The sequence below is a fragment of the Larimichthys crocea genome, chromosome X, assembly GCF_000972845.2.
Source record: "Larimichthys crocea isolate SSNF chromosome X, L_crocea_2.0, whole genome shotgun sequence".
Lineage (NCBI taxonomy): Eukaryota > Metazoa > Chordata > Actinopteri > Sciaenidae > Larimichthys > Larimichthys crocea.
In genome coordinates this window covers 26,536,527-26,557,269 of record NC_040020.1, presented here as the reverse complement: position 1 = coordinate 26,557,269, position 20,743 = coordinate 26,536,527, and the positions used below count along the sequence as shown (strand labels likewise).

The 20,743-nt window shown below is 42.1% G+C and overlaps 1 protein-coding gene across 2 annotated transcripts; it reads right to left on the bottom strand.

Annotated features, from left to right (window-relative positions):
• Positions 1–2,472: 2,472 nt before the first annotated feature.
• fam193a (family with sequence similarity 193 member A) lies at positions 2,473–19,496 on the bottom strand. 2 transcript variants are annotated; one of them, XM_027282908.1, is made up of 23 exons: positions 19,063–19,496; positions 17,457–17,531; positions 15,215–15,457; positions 12,866–13,041; positions 12,601–12,768; positions 11,975–12,221; positions 11,747–11,871; positions 11,466–11,613; positions 11,263–11,337; positions 11,092–11,166; positions 10,892–11,004; positions 10,168–10,410; positions 9,892–10,048; positions 9,568–9,714; positions 8,568–8,846; positions 8,026–8,248; positions 7,624–7,938; positions 6,455–6,737; positions 6,185–6,371; positions 5,857–6,096; positions 4,829–5,735; positions 4,040–4,121; positions 2,473–3,559 (listed from the first exon to the last, which is right to left on the bottom strand). In XM_027282908.1, the coding sequence occupies exons 1-23, from the start codon at positions 19,282–19,284 to the stop codon at positions 3,466–3,468; spliced, it is 4,824 nt and encodes a 1,607-aa protein (XP_027138709.1). In that variant the 5' UTR covers positions 19,285–19,496; the 3' UTR covers positions 2,473–3,465. The 2 variants fall into 2 exon arrangements, with proteins under 2 accessions (XP_027138709.1, XP_027138708.1); XM_027282907.1 differs by having other exon boundaries at positions 2,506–3,559; positions 7,576–7,938.
• Between the last annotated feature and the right edge of the window lie 1,247 nt (positions 19,497–20,743).

Genomic DNA, 20,743 nt, shown 5'->3' with positions numbered 1-20,743 from the left:
GTCGTATATACTTTAACAAAGAGGGAAAACTTCACTTATCTGACACTTATCCAGACAAATACAGAATGGATAGATGCAGCCTTTAATCTCGTGTGTATCCTAAAAGAATGGGAATTTCCCGCCATCGTGAGGGAATTCCCAAAAAAAAAAAAAAAAAAAAAAAAAAAAAAAAAAAGCAGACAAGTTTATGTGAAAATGGAGTGCTGTCAACTTGAGCAGATCATTTTAATTTAACGTATGTTGTTTGAGGTAGTTGGTATTTATTTATTTTTTCAAGGCTTTTTTGGCAAGGAAGTCCAAGGTTTCGGCCATCAAAAACAGTACCGTGGCAGATTGTAGAAAGGAAACAAGGGAGGAGAGAAGGGGGTGTCCCCTCTTTAGAAGTGATCCTGAAGCGCTCCAGGCAGTTGACAATGAAAAGATCAGCATTCTGATTACAAGCTACAAGGCAGCCGTGATCCCTTTTAATAATCCTATTGGCGCTTGCCCCTTGTCATTGTCTGAGTGTACTATTGTGTTGTTCTTCTTTTAACCAAGACCAGTTTTTACAGCAAAGGGCCAAATTAAAACAAAGGACACGTCATGGAAATTTGTTTTAAATGACTTTTAGAGACATGAATCTATTATTAACCAGTGGAAAGAGTTGACTTAAGCGGCTCGTTAACTATGCACATATAAAAATAAAAAAAAAAACACAAATCTGTGCCATTTTTTTATGTTTTATTTAGATCACGACCCACGTTGGTGTCTCACACATTCTGCTCTGTGTTTTTTTTTTCGACTTCGTCTACGTTAGCGTACTTTTGTGGGGCATTTGCTTAAATGCGGTAGACGCGATCTTACATCACCGTCGAGTGAGAGAGCGAGCACACTCTACAAACATCATTCATACCTGAAATAAATTATGAGTCATATCTGCTCGGGTGGCTCTCACAAACCAAAACCTTTTTGTTCTCGTCTTCTATGAAGGTAAAGTTTCATCATAATTCTGTCATTCATCAAATGATGGTGATTTTTTTTTTCCGTAGTAAAATCCCGCGGTTTTAAGAAATAGACTCTCTTGGAAAAGTTAAGAGGAAGCAGTCACTGTGTACATAACTAACTCACTTCCTCTTCAGATTATCCATTGGACACTGAACATATGAACATACTGTACTATTACAGCACAATATTATAACTTTCTTTTACATCATATATTCATTTTCTTTATAAATAAGAATAGAAAATTCTAAAACCCTGAAATGCTGGCACCCTTTTACCCTTATTTCTTTGTGCAAATGGATGCAAAGCTAGGTTTAAACTCACTATCCATTAGAGTTTAACATTAAATTGAGCTTATTTTAGCACTATTTTGCAGAACAGGAGTTCAGCAGCTCAGCAGTCATCGATAGCTTACAAAAACTGAACTAAATGTCACTGTGCTTCTTTTTAAATCCGAACAAACATGAAATAACACCAAGCAGAAGCTTTTTACAGCTGCTGGTGCACCATGTGTCCTGTCAAAGGTATGCATTAAGTCATCTCCATCTAGATAAGCCAAAGCGTGACCTCATTTCACGCCCAGTTCACCCTGAGGGAATGTACTTGATTTCATAAGTGCTTGAAATCAACTTTCCCTAGAGTTTCATGTGCATATGTGAAATGCGGCTTCATGTAAATGTTTAAAAGTAGCCACCTTTTTTGTTTAAAGAAAGGTACCTCACAATTGAAACCGAACCTTGGGATCTACATGACTCAGTTACTGTGGGGCCTTCTAGAGAGATGATTATGACTGTCAATTAGTGGATTTCCCAAAAGGAACATGTATTTGAGGGTGTGACTCACCCTGCAACCTTGTCTAGCCGCAGACGTACAAGCGCAGCAACAATGGGTAAAATTCCTGCATCGTCTGAATACGCGCTGTTCTATAAGGACGTGGTGAACTGACCGTAAAAAAAAAAAAAAAAAGGAAGTTGATTCTTTTTTTTTCACTTTCGCTTTAAATTACCCTGAAGTCAGAGTCAACGTATGTTTGACATTTTGGGAAATTATTTGCTTTTTTTTTTGCGTGTTTTTGCTGAGAATTACACAAAAACTTCGACACCACTTCATGTTTGTACGTCAGACAGGCGCCAGTTAGCTTAGCTTACCTAGCACAAAGACTGAAAGTAGGGAAAAACTAGCCTACAATATGAAAATCAGGTTTAAAGCTCACTTACCAACAAGCTATACCCGGTTTGTTTAATCCATACGAAGCTTTTATGCAAAGATAACTGTGGCTTAGCACAAATGCTAAGCTAACTGCTGCTAGCTGTAGCCTAATATTAAAAAATGGACAGAGTGGTATCAAACTTCTCATCCTCCTTAAATTAGAACAAGTGTATTCACTATTCCTTAACATGTACTGTATATGTGTAGTTTTAGGTGTCTATGTCCTTTATTGACAATTTCTACCGCACGTAGGAAATAAGATTTGACACAAGACACATAATCCTGCCATACTACTGTATTCCATCTTTCAAAAAAGAAAGACAAGATTTAATATTACTTAACAATATGTTAAAAGTAGCCAGTTTGGCTTCAGTGTTAATACAATATACACTCTATAACAGATTGATAGTGTGAGTATTGTTCTTTTTCAATTTCATTCTGAAAGTATTCTGATACAAGCTGGCTACAGGTCAAAAAGAAAGAAAACAAAAACTGTAACTGGAACACTTTTACTCAACAGTTTGTTAAACAGTACTTAAAAACCAAAAAAAGAACATTGTCAAGTATTACGCTTTCCTCCTTTCTGTGAAATAGGGTGGAGGAGGTGGAGGTGGTTTGGGGGGGTGGGGGGTGGGGGTGGGGAGAGTTGGGGGGCAGGGAGTGGAGACCAGCTGACCAAGCCCATTCCCTTGTCAATCATGTGGATGAGATGCCGTGCTAGGAACAGGAAACGACGGGATAGTAAGCCACAATATCTCAAATACAGCTTTTAATTTCATTACATTTCTCTTTTTTTTTTGTAGTTTCCGTTGTCTCTTTTTTTGGAAGGAAACCATCCAGACATAGTAAGCATCTTTTGACTACAGGTAAGCCAATATAAGAAAATAATTTCAGACCATGGCTTTTTCAGTCAAGAGAAATGCCCAACTCAGACTAAAAAGCACACAAGCACGCAAGGAAAATTAATCAGATGTAACGTAGCATTTTTTGTGATTCTTTTTGTGTCATTTCATTTCATTTTTGTTTTAGTTCTGCAGGTGGATCAGTCCAGATGGGTCTGTGTTGGAACCACACAGTGACAAGAACAAAGCAAGGCAGCGTGGGTGTGATTGGGCACAGCAGGAGAGAAGTTCTGGGAGGACAACAGCTGAGTGGTGGGTAAAGGGATGTGTGGTGGTGGTGGTGGTGGTGGTGGTGATAGGAGGTGGGGAACCGTGTGGGTTGGTATAGCTGTTAAGGTACTGATTGTGTCCTGACAGTCACTCACTAACACCCTCAATGTGCAGCAAACGTAGCTTTCTTCAAACTAAAGTTTGACCAGTTGATGGAAAGACGTTGGCGGGTCTGACGAGCAGAATCCAAGCAAAACCTACAGAGAGAAAAAAAAAAAGACATCAAAACATTAAAAACAAGCCATAATGCTTCGATTTTAAATGTCAATATACTCTGTGGAGTTTTCATGTAAACAAACTTCTGTTTATATTCAAGGTTTCACAACCAGAGCACATTCTGTGTATCCTTGAGCTCTAATAAACTTGTTGAATGCATTTCCTTCTTTTTACCGGGAAGGAAAAGAACTTGAATTTGACATTTATATCATGCTTGTTTGCCAGCAGTCGTCTTTGTTGCCTTCTCTGGCACAATGATGCACATCTATCGCATTGCTATCCAACTGTCAATCACTAAAATAGCATAAAAAAGATACAATACAGACAAAATGGGGGCTGACTTTTTAGAAAAATATTACTCCATAGCGCCGCTAGTGGTCATAACCTCCACAGGGTATCTTTATAGCTGGCGTAAAGAGGAAAGATTTCACAAATATCTCACTAGTATTTAGTACACATACCTTTTGAAATATTCCACCTCCCTCTCCGTTTCATCCATTTCAGTGCTATCCAGGTCGATGTCTTTAGGCAAGAATACATCATCTAAAACAAGATAACACGCATACATGATAAGGACATGCTCGTATTTCAAAGATATTTATTCAGTTTGTAGGTGTGTTATGAAATTAATCTTTATGAGAGGAACTTAGATCATGTGTGTCAGTCTCATACGCAGCTCTTATACTACCACTGGGTGGCATCAAAGTTGGAAATACACAGTGGCTTTGAATACAAGTGAAAATTACTTTTTCAGTTGTTTGAAAGATTAAAGATTTGATTCTATACCAGATTTAGGGAACATGAGGTTTAGAGGCCAGCGGGAGGCTGAGCAAGTTTTGACAACACCAATATTTGTAACAAAGTAAAGCAACATTAAACAGCTCCTTATACTATCTGCCCTGCAGTATGACGTAAATGACAGCAGCGTTGCGCACAGTGCACACATTCACTGACCACACTGCGAGGACGTGGTTAACACCACAGAATATACCCAAGAGACAAGTGAGAAAATAGATCAGGCTGTCGCTGGTCAGAGGGCTCTGTTTATTACAGCTTGTACTTCCCTCATCTAGCATGACGCTTGTAGAGTCGCACCAGTTTTTCAGCAGTAAAACTTGTCAGGAGATTAATACAAAGCTACCAAATATATATAATTTTAGGTAGAGATTAATACAAAGCTACCAAATATATATAATTTTAGGTAGAACGCACACCTGAATCCTCAAAATCTGTGTGTGAAGAATACCAACCTATTGAGCTGTTCATCTTGTCCCCCTTCTTCTTCTTGTTCTTCTTGGTCTTGCCTTTAGGCTGTGGGGACTCTGCACTGGGAGGTTTGCCATTCTGCTGGCTCTGCTCAGACTGGGAGGTTGGAGGGGGAGACGGGGAAGGGTTTGACACAGGTGGGCTTCTCCTGTCTTCCTTTATTTGGATCAGCGGTTGTTGTTGCTGCTGCTGCTGCCGTTTTCCACTGGCGCTCCTGATGTTACTCCTGTCCTCCCTCCTTGGTTCAGTGGTTGGGAGAGGAGCCAGGGCCTCAACAGGCCGAATCCGTGTTGCTTTGGTGTCTGTTGTAGTGGTGGGTGTAGTTCCATTAGCTAACTTAACTGTCACATCGGAGCTCTTGGGTAACTCTGGGACTTTCTTTACAGCAGCCTCACAAGTGGCCACTTTAGCAGACTGCTTGGCCTTTACTTTACTGTTGACCTCAAGCTGAGATGTAGAAGTGCCATTGTGAAGGGTGGCTGGGGAGGTGGGGATGTTGGTCTCAGTAGAAAACCCCTTCTCACTGGTGTGTTTCGGGCTGTGCAGTGTGTTGGGCCGGGGTACGGGGTCAAAACTGGGTTCTTTCTGGTCAGGGAGGCGGATGAGGGTTTGAAGCAGCTGTGACTTTCCGTTCTGTAAGTTATCTAAGACGTTCTGAGCTGTCTGTTTGAGGGGCTGGGGGTTGTTTTGAGGGGGCGCAGTGTTTTCCTTTGCCTTCTCTTTCTTTTTCTTCTTGGCGGCACGATGTTGCTGCAGCTCCTGCAGCCGGAGCAGTTCCTTTTGAAGTGCTGCCTCTTCCTCTTCCTGCCGCTGTCGCCGTTGCTGCTCTTCCAACACCTGCAGCTCCTCCCTTTCACGGGCCTCTGCTTCCAGACGTGCTTTCTCCTCCATCTGAAACACACAGAGAGACACACTTTGAACATTACTTTGACTGAAAAACCATCCATGCGTTACGTTCTAGCAGAGTGATTTCGACAGGACGTTATTGCGTCAGGTTGGGAGGGACAGTTACCTTCTTCTGTTTATGCCTGGCCCGTTTGGCTGCCTTAGAACTGGAGGCAGGTTTACTGTCGGCACTGTTGATGAACTGCAACAGGTCCTCCACCCGCCTGTGGTCCTCCACCCCTCCATCTCGTTCTATTATCGGTTGGTGCTCCTCACGTTTAGGCTGCTCCTCCTTACGCTTTGTCAGACGCAAGCGCAGCTTCTCTCGCATCTCTGCATAGTTTCGACTAGTAGGAGCAGCTGGGGGCTGGGAGAAGACAGAATGATGCAGTCAGTGAGGACACTATGAACAAATTCATGTTATTCAGTGAATAATAAGTGTGTGTGTGTCTTACCCCGCCATGCCCAAAGAACTCGCAGTAGCAGCAGTCACAGTACTTTCCTTCTTTCTGGTTGGTGGAAGTGGAGGTGGAGGAGCTATGCTCGGAGCAGCTGTCCTCGTCCTGACTCTCCTCTCCATCGTACGGCTGGTGCTCGTATGCCCCATTCGCCTCACAGCGATGGCCTTCACAGTCGGGATCACTGTAAAGAATGACGCTTAAATCTGGTCCCGACGTACACAACAATCGTCTTTATGTGCCTGTAGGATATCGTACTGGTCTTACCTGCAGACACTGGGTGGAGCACTGATAGGACCATCTGCTGAGGAGGCTGGAGGCTCTGCAGGCGGGAGGCACAAACCCTGGTGGGCCTCCATGAAGTCTGGAGCTGGAGCGGCCATCTTTGGAAAGGGCTGGGGTCCCATTGTGGGAAGGTGTGTGGTGGGTGCTGGGGGAAGGGTGGGGCCCGAGAGCGGAGGAAGGGAAGTCAGTCCTGAAGGGCCGTTTCTAGGGGTGGCTGGAGCGGGTTGCCTATGGTCCTCTTTACCTAGATTGTGAAATACATCGTCTAGAGGAGACAAAGATATAATGAATAAGAACATTTAGTTCTTCTATGTCCCAAAACCAACTCTTTAAAAAACACACAGCTTTCATACAATGGACCAAGTTACTCAAAAATATCAGGAAATTAACTACAGCTCATATTTTTAAAGAAAAAGATTCACTGAAATACATTTTTAAAAATATATATAACCTATATTGTAATGTCTGCTTGGAGTTGTGGCCTTAATTCAGTACCCATGTTTTTTTGCAGTGGTAGCACCCCCTACATTAGTGTTTACTGGTAATCAGTGCTAACAATAGCAAGCTGAGGAAGGTGGTTTGTTTAATGATGTTTAAAAAAAACCCTCTAACGATTAATGATCAATGCTGTGAGGGCAATCATTTCCTTTTTGTTTTCAGTCATTTACTGTTTCATAAGATGATTCTGATTAATAACAGACTGGAAAATCCCTGGAAGATCTGCAGCCACCACAGTGGATGGTAATTATAAAATCCTTCAGGCCGCATAAGAATACCCGGTATAATTGTTTTGATACAATGTCACACTTATTACTGAAAATGGCATCACACATCCCTCCCACATCTTATTTATTCTTGGACTGAAAAGTGGTTAATATTAATAATTACCTAAAAATAGTACTATCAAAAGAGAAACTGAAAGATTATCTTGCTGATGTGATGGGTTAACGAATAGCAAGCATCATCACGTCGTTACAACTAACTTGGAAATCACCACACCTATGTAATAACTTCTTAAGTGGCCCATAAAGTAACTATAAAAACAAAAAAAAAATCCCCGTCATCGGTACAAACCTAACACCTGCTCCTACCTCCTATATTACCTAAAGAGTTGGGTCTTTTAGATGCTAGGTGGATGGGTGGGTTATTACTTGACTGGACAGTGGTGGCAGTGCAGGACACAGAGGACGTGGAGGCGGAGGTGGCCATCACCACTCGGTTGGTCTCCATGAAGGCATCCTGGAAATTGTAGAGACACTTCTTCTTGGCGCCGCTCTTCTTCTGCTCTTTGGCTTCAGAAGAGGAGCATGATGACGACGATGACGATGACGACGACGACGACAGTGATGAGGACGTGGAGGAGGAAGGGGGCAGTGGGGTGGGCAATGAGGGGTGTTCCCCTTGGGGGCCGATAGATGATGTTGGAGGGAGGGGAACGTCAGCGAGGGGTGGACCAAGCATGTCACCTGTTGATAAATAAGTCGTGATTTTAACTGTCATTGACTTGCTGATATTTTTTTTGTAATCTGTCGGTCGTCGGCAGAGTGGCTCACCTGGCAGGGACTCGGGCAGCAGCACAGATGGATTCCAGCTCTTCATCACAGCAGCGTCCCACAGGTTTTCAAACTTTAGCGAGAGGCACTGCAGTGAGCTGTTCCAGTCACCTGCTCCACCTGCACCGCCAAAGCAGTTCTGGTAAACGTGCTCCGGTAACGATGGGCTGAAGGCCGGCTGCTTGGCCGCAGAGTGGTTTGATGTGGGGTTGGGGGGCAGAGGCTTAAGGGGGGGAAAAAGAAAAGGTAAATTACAAAACAAATCTTTGGAATTGTCTTTGGAGTTGTAAATCACTTTCGACTTCCCCTAGATTGGGTTCAGCCTGACCCCTTGTGGTAGAAATTCAAATTACACTGAAACTAAGTGAAACTAGAAAACTAAAGCTCACTATTGTTCCTGGAACCAGACACACACAAAAAAATCCCCAGTGATAAGGAAATGAATCAATTTTCCCTTAAATAGAGTCTCATAGTGTAAGAGGAAGTAATCATAAAGAAAATAATTTTAGTTTAGTCTTACGGGCTCACTAAATTATCCTCACCTTGTTATGTGTGAGTGGAGGACTGGGTGGGTAGAGTGTAGGGTGAAGCAGGGGCCTGGAGAAATTGTGTAGGGGCAGGTGGCCGTGGATGTGGGGGTAGAGGTGGAGGGCAGGGTGGGCAGGGGGAGTCTTGCTGTCTGTGAAGAACTGGTGTCCAACGGTGGGAGGGGGTGCAGCGTGGAGTCGGCTAGGGGGCAAGCATGTGGCAGGGCCCAGGGTGGAGGAGCTGGAGTCCTGGTTGCAAACGTGGCACTCGCAGGCATGCTGGACCTGTTCTACCTGAAAGTGGCAACACAAAATTCAAAACATCTATTCAGAACTTTTATTCTGGAGTGTGTCTACCCTCTGTCCTGCCCTTAAATATAATAAAGGGTATCATTTACTACTATGTCCTCAAATAGAGATACAATTTAGGAGCAATGATTTGATTTATTTCAGGCCAAAATACCAAAAATTCTCTAGCCCCAGTTTCTCCAATTTGAGGATTTTCTTATTTTCACTGTTACACAACAGTAAACTGAATAATTTGGGGGTTTCAACTGTTGGTCAGACAAAAAAGGGACAATTTCAGATGCATTTAATTGACCAAAGATGAATTAATAATTTTAATTATACGGTCAAAGATGAGGGAAAGGCATTGTCCAAAATTAGTACCACTGATAACGATGTTTCTGCTTTTCCGCCAACCGCCCCCCCCTTTTTTTCTATTTAACAAGATGAGCCAAACTTCAAATGTTAAAACTGTCCATACACAAGCAGCATCAGAGCTTTGCCCAAATAAAGAATGCTGGCTCTCTGTACTTGACTCCGTACTGTGGACACATTTTAGTCAATACCAGAAAAAGTTGTGATGTTCGATAACATACCAAAATGTCCTTCATTCTTTGTGTGAAAAGCTATGATTGTTGTCATTCCTTTTAAAGGAATTACGGGAGCAGAGTTTAAAGTAATGAGTGTGTGTCAGAACCCTACACAGAAAGTGTATTAAGTGTTTTAACACCTGTTGGTGGTTGTAGGAAGGTGGAGGACTGTTGGTCTTTCCTGAGGAAAGCTCCTCCTGCTGCCCTCGGGGCTCCCCTCCAACCTCACCATCAGCTTCCTCCTCGTCACCCTCTGATGAGCTGCTGCTGCTGGTAATGTGTGGAGACTGAAAGAGAAACGTGTTGTACTCTTTTAGGAAATAGTCAAGGAACACTACACAAAACATTTCCCGAACTACTGTTAATCCACTCATAGTGAATATTAGATTCATCATCCAGAAACTCGGCAGGGAAATTCACGACTAATCTTGGGCATTTTTTTTTTTTTTTTTTACAGAACTCACCCCTGCCTTTAGTGCCACGTTTTCAGCTTCCCCATTCAAGTCATTATGAAGGCCGTTCACAGCAGAGGTCACAACGCTGTTATCCTCATAACCACTCATAGGGTAGATGTCCCCGAACTTACTGGACAACGGAGGCACTTCGTCATCATCACTAATACTAGAAGAGGAGAGATATGAGTAGTCGTGTTATGTGGAAGTGAAAGAGGGGGAAATTATTGTTTGTAGGAAGGGGTGAGTAATGTGTAATGATCATTTGATAGCGACTGGCTGGCTTACAAAGTGTTGGTATCCCCCTCGGGCAGAATGAGCCTTGGATGCTGCTGAATGGTGATTGGAGAACTGGAGTTGGAGCCAGATGCTGAACTGCCGGAGGAGAGGCTGGGAGGGTGCACCTCTGCCAGGTAGTCGCGTGGAGGTTCCCCTTGCAGGGGCAGCTTGATGTGGAGGTCCTCAGCGATGGGAGAGTCCATGATGCCACACGTCAGGATGTGGGAGAGACTGCAGTCATCACATGTGCACCTGTTGGTAGAGGTGGACAATACAGATGATTCATACTACAACACTCACCTCATTATATAAATGTTGTGAAGTCTGACATGGAAAAAAGTCAAATGTATACACATGGGTCACCCCTAGAGTCAAATATTATACATATTGAAGATCCCCTAATAACAGATATCTTCATAAAAATACAATTATTAGGAAGATCCCCTAATAACAGATATCTTCATAAAAATACAATTATTAGAGAAAATAATAATGAATTATTGCTAAACCCACCTATTTGAGATAAAAGGGGTCAGAGTTAAAAGCCTAGCTTTCCTTTGGAAAGGAAACCTTTTCATGAATTGAACATCTGACATGAGAAAATCATAATAAACCTTTTTTGTCTTTTTTTATTTGTCAGTAAAGTCCGTTTCAAGCCTCATGTTTAAAAAGTACCTAAAGTGGCATGATCCCAGCCCAGAAAATGACACACCAGTGAATCATGTGAACTCACCTTCTTCGATAATTGCAGTTTGGACAGTCTGGAATACTCAGACGAGATGAGAGCATTCTCATAGTGTCTGTGAAGTTGTTATCGCCGGTGGGGGACTTCTTACTGTTGGGTAACTAAAAAATAAAAAATAAATAAAAGAAATGAGGCACAGAAATGCACGTTTTAATCCGCCACCATGGCTCCATATTCTTGTCGTGTACCTGTTCTTCTATAAATCTTCTTTGCTTAAAGAACTCCCAGTCCTCCTTCAGCATTCGTTGCTTAGTCTTCAAAGTCTGGAAATAACACAAAATTTGACAGATGAAGCAAATTCAGTTTTGTGCATAAGATGAAAATGTTAAAAATATAAATATGATTTTCAAATCGCTTACGTTTTTGCTGATCAAGGATTTGTGTGGCTCTGTTCTTTGGTTGGTAAGACTCTGACCCTCCACCTTAAAAAGCAGCTGCAAAAAGAGTCACATCGTTCCAGGTTTAATGACTGTGTCTTCATCAAGTACCACCTTTTTCCCCAATAGAAGTACTGTTATTGTCTGGATCAGATGTGTTTATTTTGTGACTTGGATGTGTGTACCTGTTCATCTACATAGTCGTCAATCCTCTTCTCACACTCCTGCCATTCAGCAGCCACTGTAGCCATCTCCTGCTGCAGCTGCTGGTAGCTTTCTAACAAGGTCCTGTACATATCTTCATTGTATGAATCATGGGAGGCTGTGCCATGTCTAAATTAAGAACACAGAATAAAGACACACAAGTTTAAAACACTTGCTGTATGATTTGTATGATTCGGGTTTAAAGCAGCAGATTAAATGATAGTTATGAGTGAGTGAAAAAACGTATAAAACTATATCTTACTTCAGCTGTGCAACCAGTGCAGGTAAACTGCTGTGCAAGATCGGTTCAGAGAACACCAGATTCTCAAAAAGGTGCTTGTTGTGCAGCTCCCACGTCACCTGGAATTTCTGGAGGTGCTCATTCTCCTGAGAAAAAAAAAAAGAGAATCATAGTTAGAGCTAATACAGTAAGCAAATGCAGGACAGCTAACACAGAATCTCCCTGTGGCTACACAAAAGATAAACTGACCAGGGTGAGCAGGAAGCTGCTGATGGTGCGTGCAGCTTGACAGAGGGCGCTGTACTCCTCCAGCAGCAGGGAAATGAACTGGTAGGCCTGAGGAGGACCCTGCGCTGCAGCCACAGTCCCCGCTGGTCCTGTAGTCTTGGGACCTGTAGATAGGTGCTTCAGTAGCCGCACCTTCATTTCCAAGACGTATTCACGAGCCTGCTGCTCCAACCGTTGATATAGCTGGTACGGATCCTTCTCGCAGAGTCTACAGGAGGAAAATAAAAATAATTATCTTTAAATTGACAAAAAAAATACAAAAAATACAAAAAACAAAGAAATGCCTCTTGTTGATACCAAATAAAACTGTTTCCTTTTTTAGTCAACAGTTTTACATCTTCCCTCAGTGAGTCATGGCACAGCCCAAGATCCTGTTTTAATAGGAAATGCATCATATCAAGGAAATAAAGACGCCATTTCATGGGGCTTTTAACCTGATCGATTACAGCAGAGAAACCAGTAGTTTCAGCTTGCTGACATCATTGCTTTCAAAAGCTCTCAGGCAATTTTTTCTGCATCGCCAGAGGCTTCTGCGGTTCAATAGAGACCCCTAGTGGACAAACACCCTGAGATTATAGTAGTTATACCTATCGACCAGCTCCTTCATGCCCTCCTTGTCTCTCTCTAGGGGCTGGTCATGGTCATCTGCTAGTGGTGTTCCTGTCTGACGGTAGATGCAGCGCACCAGGTAGCGAACTTCCGACCAGTGGTTCTGCAGCTGCTGTGACTCCCTCTCTGACTCAGCAGAGATCTCCCTGTTATTCAGGACATGAATACCATCAGGACCACATCAACTTTAAAAGCACAAATTTGAAATCAAACCGACTTCAGCGGTAATCGCTCCGAACTGACCGTCTCTCATTGCAGGCTTCACAGCTGCACACTGTATCAGCAGGCATCGGTGCGGTGAGGTCTGGGGCAGGGAGCATGGGTAGTGTAGGCACAGCAGTGGTCAGTCTGTCCCCTGTGGCTGCCTCCTGGCCCAGGTTTCCGTTACCCACAGGCATGTGCAAAAGAAAGTCCTGGCTCTGTGGGGAAATATGAAAAACAGTAGACTAAGATCAACAATGATTTTTATACTTTCCTCAGGATGCGACTGAGCAAAGTTTAAAGAGACGGATCAATTACTGCATCATTTGTTGTCACAAATACTGATGTTGGTGGTTCTAAAGTTCGAAACATGCTGCAAAGGCACATCATATGACTAGCACACATTCGGCATGTCAGCAGCATTGTACAGTAAGCATGAAATAAAGCCAACGTGTATCGACTATTTAGGAGCATTTCAACTGACATCCGGGGAGTCAATCTCTACAGTAATGAAGCCGGAACTGTGGGTTTCGGATGTGCGGACATTGTAACATCTGAGCAATAACTTTCTCCTTGTTCACTGTGGCAGCTACAAGGTCAAGAAAGAAAACGTGTTATGAGCCAACAACAGAGAAACAGTCCAGCCACAGTTGCTTGGATGAGCCAAACCAAGGAGCGAGTCCCACGCCTGTTTACAGACCTGTTATACAGACGTGATACCAAGCACATATCCATACAACAGAAATGCCATTGGATAAGTGTTTCTTACTTAAGTTACATGTTGGGAGTTTTGAGGTTAGTTTGAGGTTGGTCAAAAAGCTCTGACTAAGTTAGAGACTGGTTTCTGATCTAACCAGCGCTAAGCTATTGGAGCTATAATTAAGCGATCAATTTCTTGTGCAGTCAAACTTTCTGCAGCCGCATCACTGGTAAAAAAAACAACAACAAAAAAAAAACAGTGGTTTGGCTGTGTTTACTACAAGGCCGTGACATCGTGAGTCAGCATAGTGCCCCACTGCTGTGAGGATGCAATGGAACAATACATTTATGAGGAAACCAAACCCAAGCCTAACAGCAAACGCCAAGGCACCCACACCCACAACCGAGGAAACTCGAACCCCCTGACATACGCGACAAGCCTTGATCAAAGCCTGATCGATAGCACATGAATCAGCGACAACTGTAACAGTTACAACTATTTGAGGTACTGAAGAAGACTCTGAGTGATACTACTTTGATTAGTGTCAAGTATTCACTTTTCACAAGTATACAGCAGGGTGTATTTGTGAACTAATGCACACACACTTCTGTCTGGTGTTTTCCTAACGCATTGGCTCAGTACTAATTCAGAAATGTACCATCATTCAGAGACAGAGTGTCACCAGTGTACACAACGGTGAGCCAGCCAGGCAATGAGCCAGAATTGACCTGAGCGTTAAACGATAATCGTCATTACATGAGATAACTGTGCATCATTTCTGATGAGGGTTTACTTGAAGTCACACACCCAAAATGTAACTACAGCAGAGTAAAGTGGCAACATGAATACTGCAGCAGTAATGATGATCAGCTTCAGGATCTGCTTTAAACTATTGCTTACAGTTAAATAACTCATTTTCTCACCAGAAACAAAAAAAATAAAAGGTGAGTCATTTTAAAATTCAGTGTGTGGTAAAGCTGTAAGAGCTGTTAACAGCGTTATTAATTACAACCGATAATCACACCCTTATAAACACAGTCCAGAGGAAGAAAAGTGACTTTGTATTCCTGTGTAGAAAAAATAAATAAAAATTGCTGTGTTGAATCACAAGATTTTTCCACTTTTAAGTTGGCGTTGACCTTACAAAGAGACAGGCTCGACACATAGAGGACAAACATAAAGAAGCTTTTTTTATGACGAGGCTTAGACATCATGGCATTTCACAACATATGCCTTAGAGGACACTGATACTCATCTCCTGATGTGTAAATGAAATCCAACATCTACACAGACGTCACTGAAAGTTAGGGATATACTGAAGAGAATGTCATCTTCATTTTATTGAATTTATGGAATTATGCCACTGGATGTTTTTCCATCCAAAAAGGAAATATTAAATGATAGTATAACATTTATATTATTTTTTCTTTGACAGTAACAGCTGTTGCCTCTGGTTGCTCCATCTGTTCTAGCTTTTCTGGCAGAGATGAACACAAGAGTTACACCATCCGAGACTGACCACAGCTGTGAGTTAAACTGCAGATTTGTGGCATCGATGCTGAGACAGATACGGTTTGGATGCGGCGGTGGAATCTGGAGGACTTACAGCCCTTTCCACTGCGGCCGCAAACGTTTGCCTCAACGTCGACACAACACCATTGACTCTGTACTCTTTATACAGGTTGACTTACCCCCAACGACTGCTCCAGAGCAGTGTGCCGGTCCTCCTTCTCCACTGTGCGCCTGCAGTCGGAGCACACCCACAGAGGCAGCTGGAGGGCACTGGGTGCCTTGTTGGGCTGTGACGTACCGTTCTGGCCTGTGATCCCTGCCTCTGAAGGCACGGCGCCGTCTTTGCGCTCACATCGGCATAAGAGGCAGCGATCACCGGCCGTGTAGGGAGCCCGCTGGTTCAAGCCGAACGTGAATGGGGTCTGTGGTAAGTATAAAAGCAGGGGAGAAGAATATACTGTAAGGAAAGTAGCCAATTTAGCATTTGCATTAAGTTAAAAAACACATTTGTAAATGATCTATAAAGTTGATTAATTTTTGTCTACGCTGGCTTCATGATTGACCAGTCTACCCTACTGTATATCTGCTATACATGAAGCCAGGTCACACTCCATTCCTCTAACCCGTTGCACCCTGGGTACACCAGCTGTATAAACTGCCGCACTAGACTCCATTAAAACACTGGAACCTTTTCTTAATGCACAGCCTTGTCGGTGAGTGAAGCACAGAGCTGCACAGACACATAATTAGCAGCCAGAAGTATCAGCTCATAATGTCCACATTGGCAGTGTTTGTCAGGGAGCAAAAGGGCTTCTGGGGATTTTAAAATCTGTTGCTTTGCATCTATTTCAGAAACATTTTATAGGTGGGGATCAGTTGTTGACAAGAAATCTGGAGTAGTCTGGGTTACTCCCCACTTAACCGCTCCCATCAGTGGCGATTTCTGATACTAAAAGACAGAGCAGTAAACCAATATTCTTGTTGCCCAATTGTTTGCCTGTGTTTTTTTGTATATAGTCCAGTCTCTGAACCCATCGGCTATCATGTGACAACTAATTAGCTTCTGCGGGCAACAGCCAATGTTTTGGGGCTTCGGCTGAAGTCAGTGGTTATCCAGAAAGTGGATAATGCAGCTAAATCTTTAGCTAAAAAAAGCTAAATCGTTGTCAGATGATAGCTGGTGGATTCTGGGATTGCATTTCAGCCAATGTGTTGCACCCTCTTTTTTCTCTCTCTGCACGGACTGTTTACCTGCATGCAACTACAACCCTCATAAAAACATGGCTGGTCAATACTATTCGGACTACAAACAGAAACGACGACATTTCTGGTGCCAAAAATCCTGCCCACAGATTCTGCATTCATATATATCCGCACACAGAGATTATATAACAGAGACGGAGAAACTGAAATAGTTCATGATTCAATACATTTTGTTAGTGTCAACAAACAAACAAAAAAGCAGTACCCTACAATGCTCCACCCATTTCTACTATCAGTTTTGTAAAAGTAATATTTGAGAACCTGCAATCAAATAATAGAGTTCTGCCTGACCCGTTTAGAGTAATTTCTTATCAGCATTATACAAACCGTGTTTATAAGACAACAAAAACAAGCAGGTGTGGAGATAAAAACATAAGGTGGCCCAGATCAAGAGACATATTATTTTGAACAAGCATTGATTCACAGCGTGTGTCGAATAAAGTGTCCTGTTCTGAACAATACACACAGAAAAACATTGTTACATGGCACATAATAGAGGAAAACATCCTTTAACATGTTCAATAAAGCACGTTAATACTTTTTGACAAGATCTACAGAGATTTTAACCGGGACTTAGCACAGTTCCTCACTGTTATCCAAATGAGTTTTATTTGAATGTTCGTCTTCTTCTTCTTGCATTCAAATCATTAATTGTCCTGAAGCTGTGATATCCACTATCCAAGTTTTTTTTGTCTGGAGATGAGTGCAATAAGACAATACAAAATTTGGTTTAGGCCATTTTTTTCCTACAAGGAAATGATAACACTGCTGTAAAAAAATAAAAAAATTTAAATTAAATAGTGCTGACAAACTATATTACCGTTGTAATTGATAACAGTCAAATTACGATGAGACTGAACAGAGATGTTGGAACATCTTGACGTCCCGCTGTTGCAGAGCACACAACTATATTCAGAGCATTTCACATCAGATTGAATATGTTTGATGTTTGTGATAGTTGTGTCACTCCAGACTTTAATAAAGGCGATAAAATAAAGACCAAAGTAAGCCATCTTGTACAGTGATTTCCTTTCTTTTCCTACAGTTCTGGCATCAATGTGTAAATGATGTTTGAAAAAAAAAAAAGGGGACATGGCTTTGGAAGAAAAGTCTTACGGTGACTGTAAATAATGTTTGAAACATTTGATGTAAATATACCTGAAGGACTCCGGAGAAGTCAGCGTTCACTGGTCCTTCCGTAAACTGTGGTGTTACACTGTTGTTCACTTTGACCTGAGGGATAAAAACAACTCGGTGATTACAGAGAACCGACCACTTACCACTTTGTCTGCTTTATTAATTACAGTGAGTGAAACTTCAATTAAGACGGCCTATGCCTGTCGTCGAGATTGCCAAATTAACCTCTTGCTGACTGACTTAGTGAGTGGGCGAATTATATTGTCACATTTCAATCCTTACGTCGTGAAGTAGAGGTCTGGATTTTCCGAGGTTCTGAGAAATGTGTGTGTGGAAAAAAATCGCTAAGCAATACTGTCAGGCATGCACATGGTAGGCAGGTAGACTACTGGCTATATAAACATGATGCATCATCAATGATACAACATTTTAACATTTGCTGCCTTGCCCATAGTAACGTACACTTTAGGTTATGTTTGCTCTTTTGTAAATTTGCATAAAAGCCTTGATTAGCATTTATAGCAGACTATGACAAATCAATCACCTTATGCATCTAATGTACCTAATGTATATCAAACTCTGTGACCACAAAAACATTTTTATAATGCAGCACTGTTCTTTCCGTATGATGAACAGAGAGTAGGTCTCATGATGTGTGCATAGTATTTCTATGAATGAAGAGGTCACAACGTTTGAGGAGGGAGGATGCTGGCTGTCTGTGCATGTGCCATAAACATACACATAATTTCAGAGTACAGCACTTTGATATACACTTTTTTTTTTAAATACACTATACATACACATGAGAAAAAAAAAACAGAGACACGTTTGACAACTATAGAGTTAACCACCAAACTTTTGAGCTGAACTATTAAGCATAAGTCAGCATAAGGAAAACAGCTAACATCGCAGGGTGTCGATAAGTTATTGTTTTAGTGTATAACTAAGCTACGTTTGGATAACTGAAGTTAGTCAGGTGGTTTAAGTTGTCCTGTGACAAATATGACCGAGTTAAACCTTTATAAAAGCAAAAAAAGTAGAAGGTCAGCTTGTTAAAAAAAAAAAAAAAAAAAACACACACATCGAGGCCCGACGGGGCTGAAGTTGTTAGTACTCTTCGCTGTTAGCGTCAGCTAGCATTCATGTTTATGTGTAATAGCAGGCTATGGGGCCAGCTGTTTTTGAGCATAACACTACTCACGAATAATCTTGGCTTGAACATATGTTGTCAACCACCTACCTGGGGATGTGTTAGCCCAAAAATAACGCTTCGTTGTGTCTTGAATTGTTGTCGATTCAGCTACGATGTCTTAAACTTGAGCTAACGATAGGGTTAGTCAGGGGGGGATATGTAGCCTTATGTTTACGGCAGCTTGATACTACATAACAAGGCCAGTTTAACTACACAGCTACACGACCTGCTCGCTGACACGGTTTCCCACCACCACAACAAGCATTAGCTTTAATTAAGCCAGTTAATTTCTAGCTACGTTGCATAGGTAAGTCAGCTAGCTGCCTTCCTCGCATCAGTGTCGGGGCCCAAATCAGATTTGTGTCGTTGATAACGCTGCTACCTTAGTCGCCCCCGTTTTGACATCCACTGCTTCACATCGTGTGACACTCTTACCTCTCCGTTAAGGCCCGTGATGGAGCCCATATTCCCGCTGCCTGTGCTGCCAGGTGTTAAAAAGCTTACGACAGAGGCAGGTGTTGCTGTTCCCGCACAGCCAAGGGCCGAGGCAACCCCGGCCTTGCCACCGCTGGTGTTGCAGACAGCACTGCAGCTACTGCCACCGCCCCGCTTGTTCTTCCTGCGTTTAGCCCCTCGTTTAGCATCGGTTGGACTCATTTTTTTTTTTTTTTTCCACAAAAGAAGCGAGACAACTTGCCGTCCAGACTTGGCAGAGTCTCAAGTGGAATGCCGGGGCGCAATCACTCGGGTATAAATCCGGGATAGCGATTTAAAGACTCCCAAAACGACAGACACTCAGTTCCATCAAAGTGCAAGCCGACTTCATAGATTCCAATATGGCCTCTAACTGCTGGACTGCCTCAACCAGGCTTCAGTTAACGTATCCGCACGTCGCTCGCCCGGAGGCTCATGGGAAATGGAGTTTGTTGTGCAATTCCACATAAGAGGGGAATGTTGCAGCTGAAGATCAACGTTAACGACCACGACGACGCCGGCTTGGGCAGTGTATTAGTGTGCTCATATTTATGTTCATTCTCAATATATTAAAATCAATCCTGCCCACAGATTGTGCATTCATATATATCTGCACACCAGGAATATTTGGCCCCATGACAAAAAAATCATGGGCCCCCTCCTCTGCGTAGCTGTTGTCACCACATCTCTAGGACCTAACTATCCCATCAAAAGCTTTACATAACTCTAATTAAATGCATGCAACTGTTTTGCGTCTTGTAGTTCAATACTAGCACTAGCAACTAGAAATATATATACTCAGTGATGATGGTTTAATGAAGGTTTTTGAAGGTTGATTGTTTTTTTTCGTGGTTATTGTGTAGTTACTTCTGTCCGTTTAATTTCTGTCTGTTTATTGTGTTTTTGTTTTTTGTTTTGGCCTCTTCTACTTTTGTTTTTCTATCTTGCGAGTTAATTTCCCCGTGGTGGGATAAATAAAGTATATATCTAATCTATCTAATCTAATCTAATCTAATCTTAAGACATTTTATATTGGTGTTTATCTATTTTTTGGGGGCCCCTGTCAGTCATGGGCCCTTGGAATTGTCTTAATTTCCCCCCCTATAAGGCGCCCCTGCTGCACACAGAGATTATATAACAGAGACGGAGAAACTGAAATAGTTCATGATTCAATACATTTTGTTAGTGTCAACAAACAAACAAAAAAGCAGTGCCCTACAATGTTCCACCCATTATCAATTTCGTAAAAGTAATATATTTGAGAACCTGCAATCAAATAATAGCGTTCTGCCTGACCTATTTAGAGTAATTTCTTATCAGCATTATACAAACCGTGTTTATAAGACAAAAACAAGCAGGTGTGGAGATAAAAACATAAGGTGGCCAAGATCAAGAGCCACATGACATATTATTTTGAACAAGCATAGGTGGATTATTTGATTTACAGCATGTGTCAAATAAAGTGTCCTGTTCTGAACAATACACACAAAAAAACATTGTTAAAGCTTCTTTCATTACCTATTATAGCACATAATAGAGGAAAACATCCTTTGACATGTTCAGTAATGCATGTTAATACTTTTTGACAAGATCTACAGAGATTTTACCGGGACATGAGCAATACTTTTTGACAAGATCTACA

Excerpts from the sequence above, each read along its gene's own strand:
- fam193a (XM_027282907.1), bottom strand. The coding sequence starts at position 19,284 with ATGAGTCCAACCGATGCTAAACGAGGGGCTAAACGCAGGAAGAACAAG. Across the intron at positions 13,042-15,214 it reads CTCTGGAGCAGTCGTTGGGG|AGCCAGGACTTTCTTTTGCA; the intron begins GTAAGTCAACCT and ends ATTTCCCCACAG. Across the intron at positions 7,939-8,025 it reads GCTGCCCGAGTCCCTGCCAG|GTGACATGCTTGGTCCACCC; the intron begins GTGAGCCACTCT and ends ATTTATCAACAG.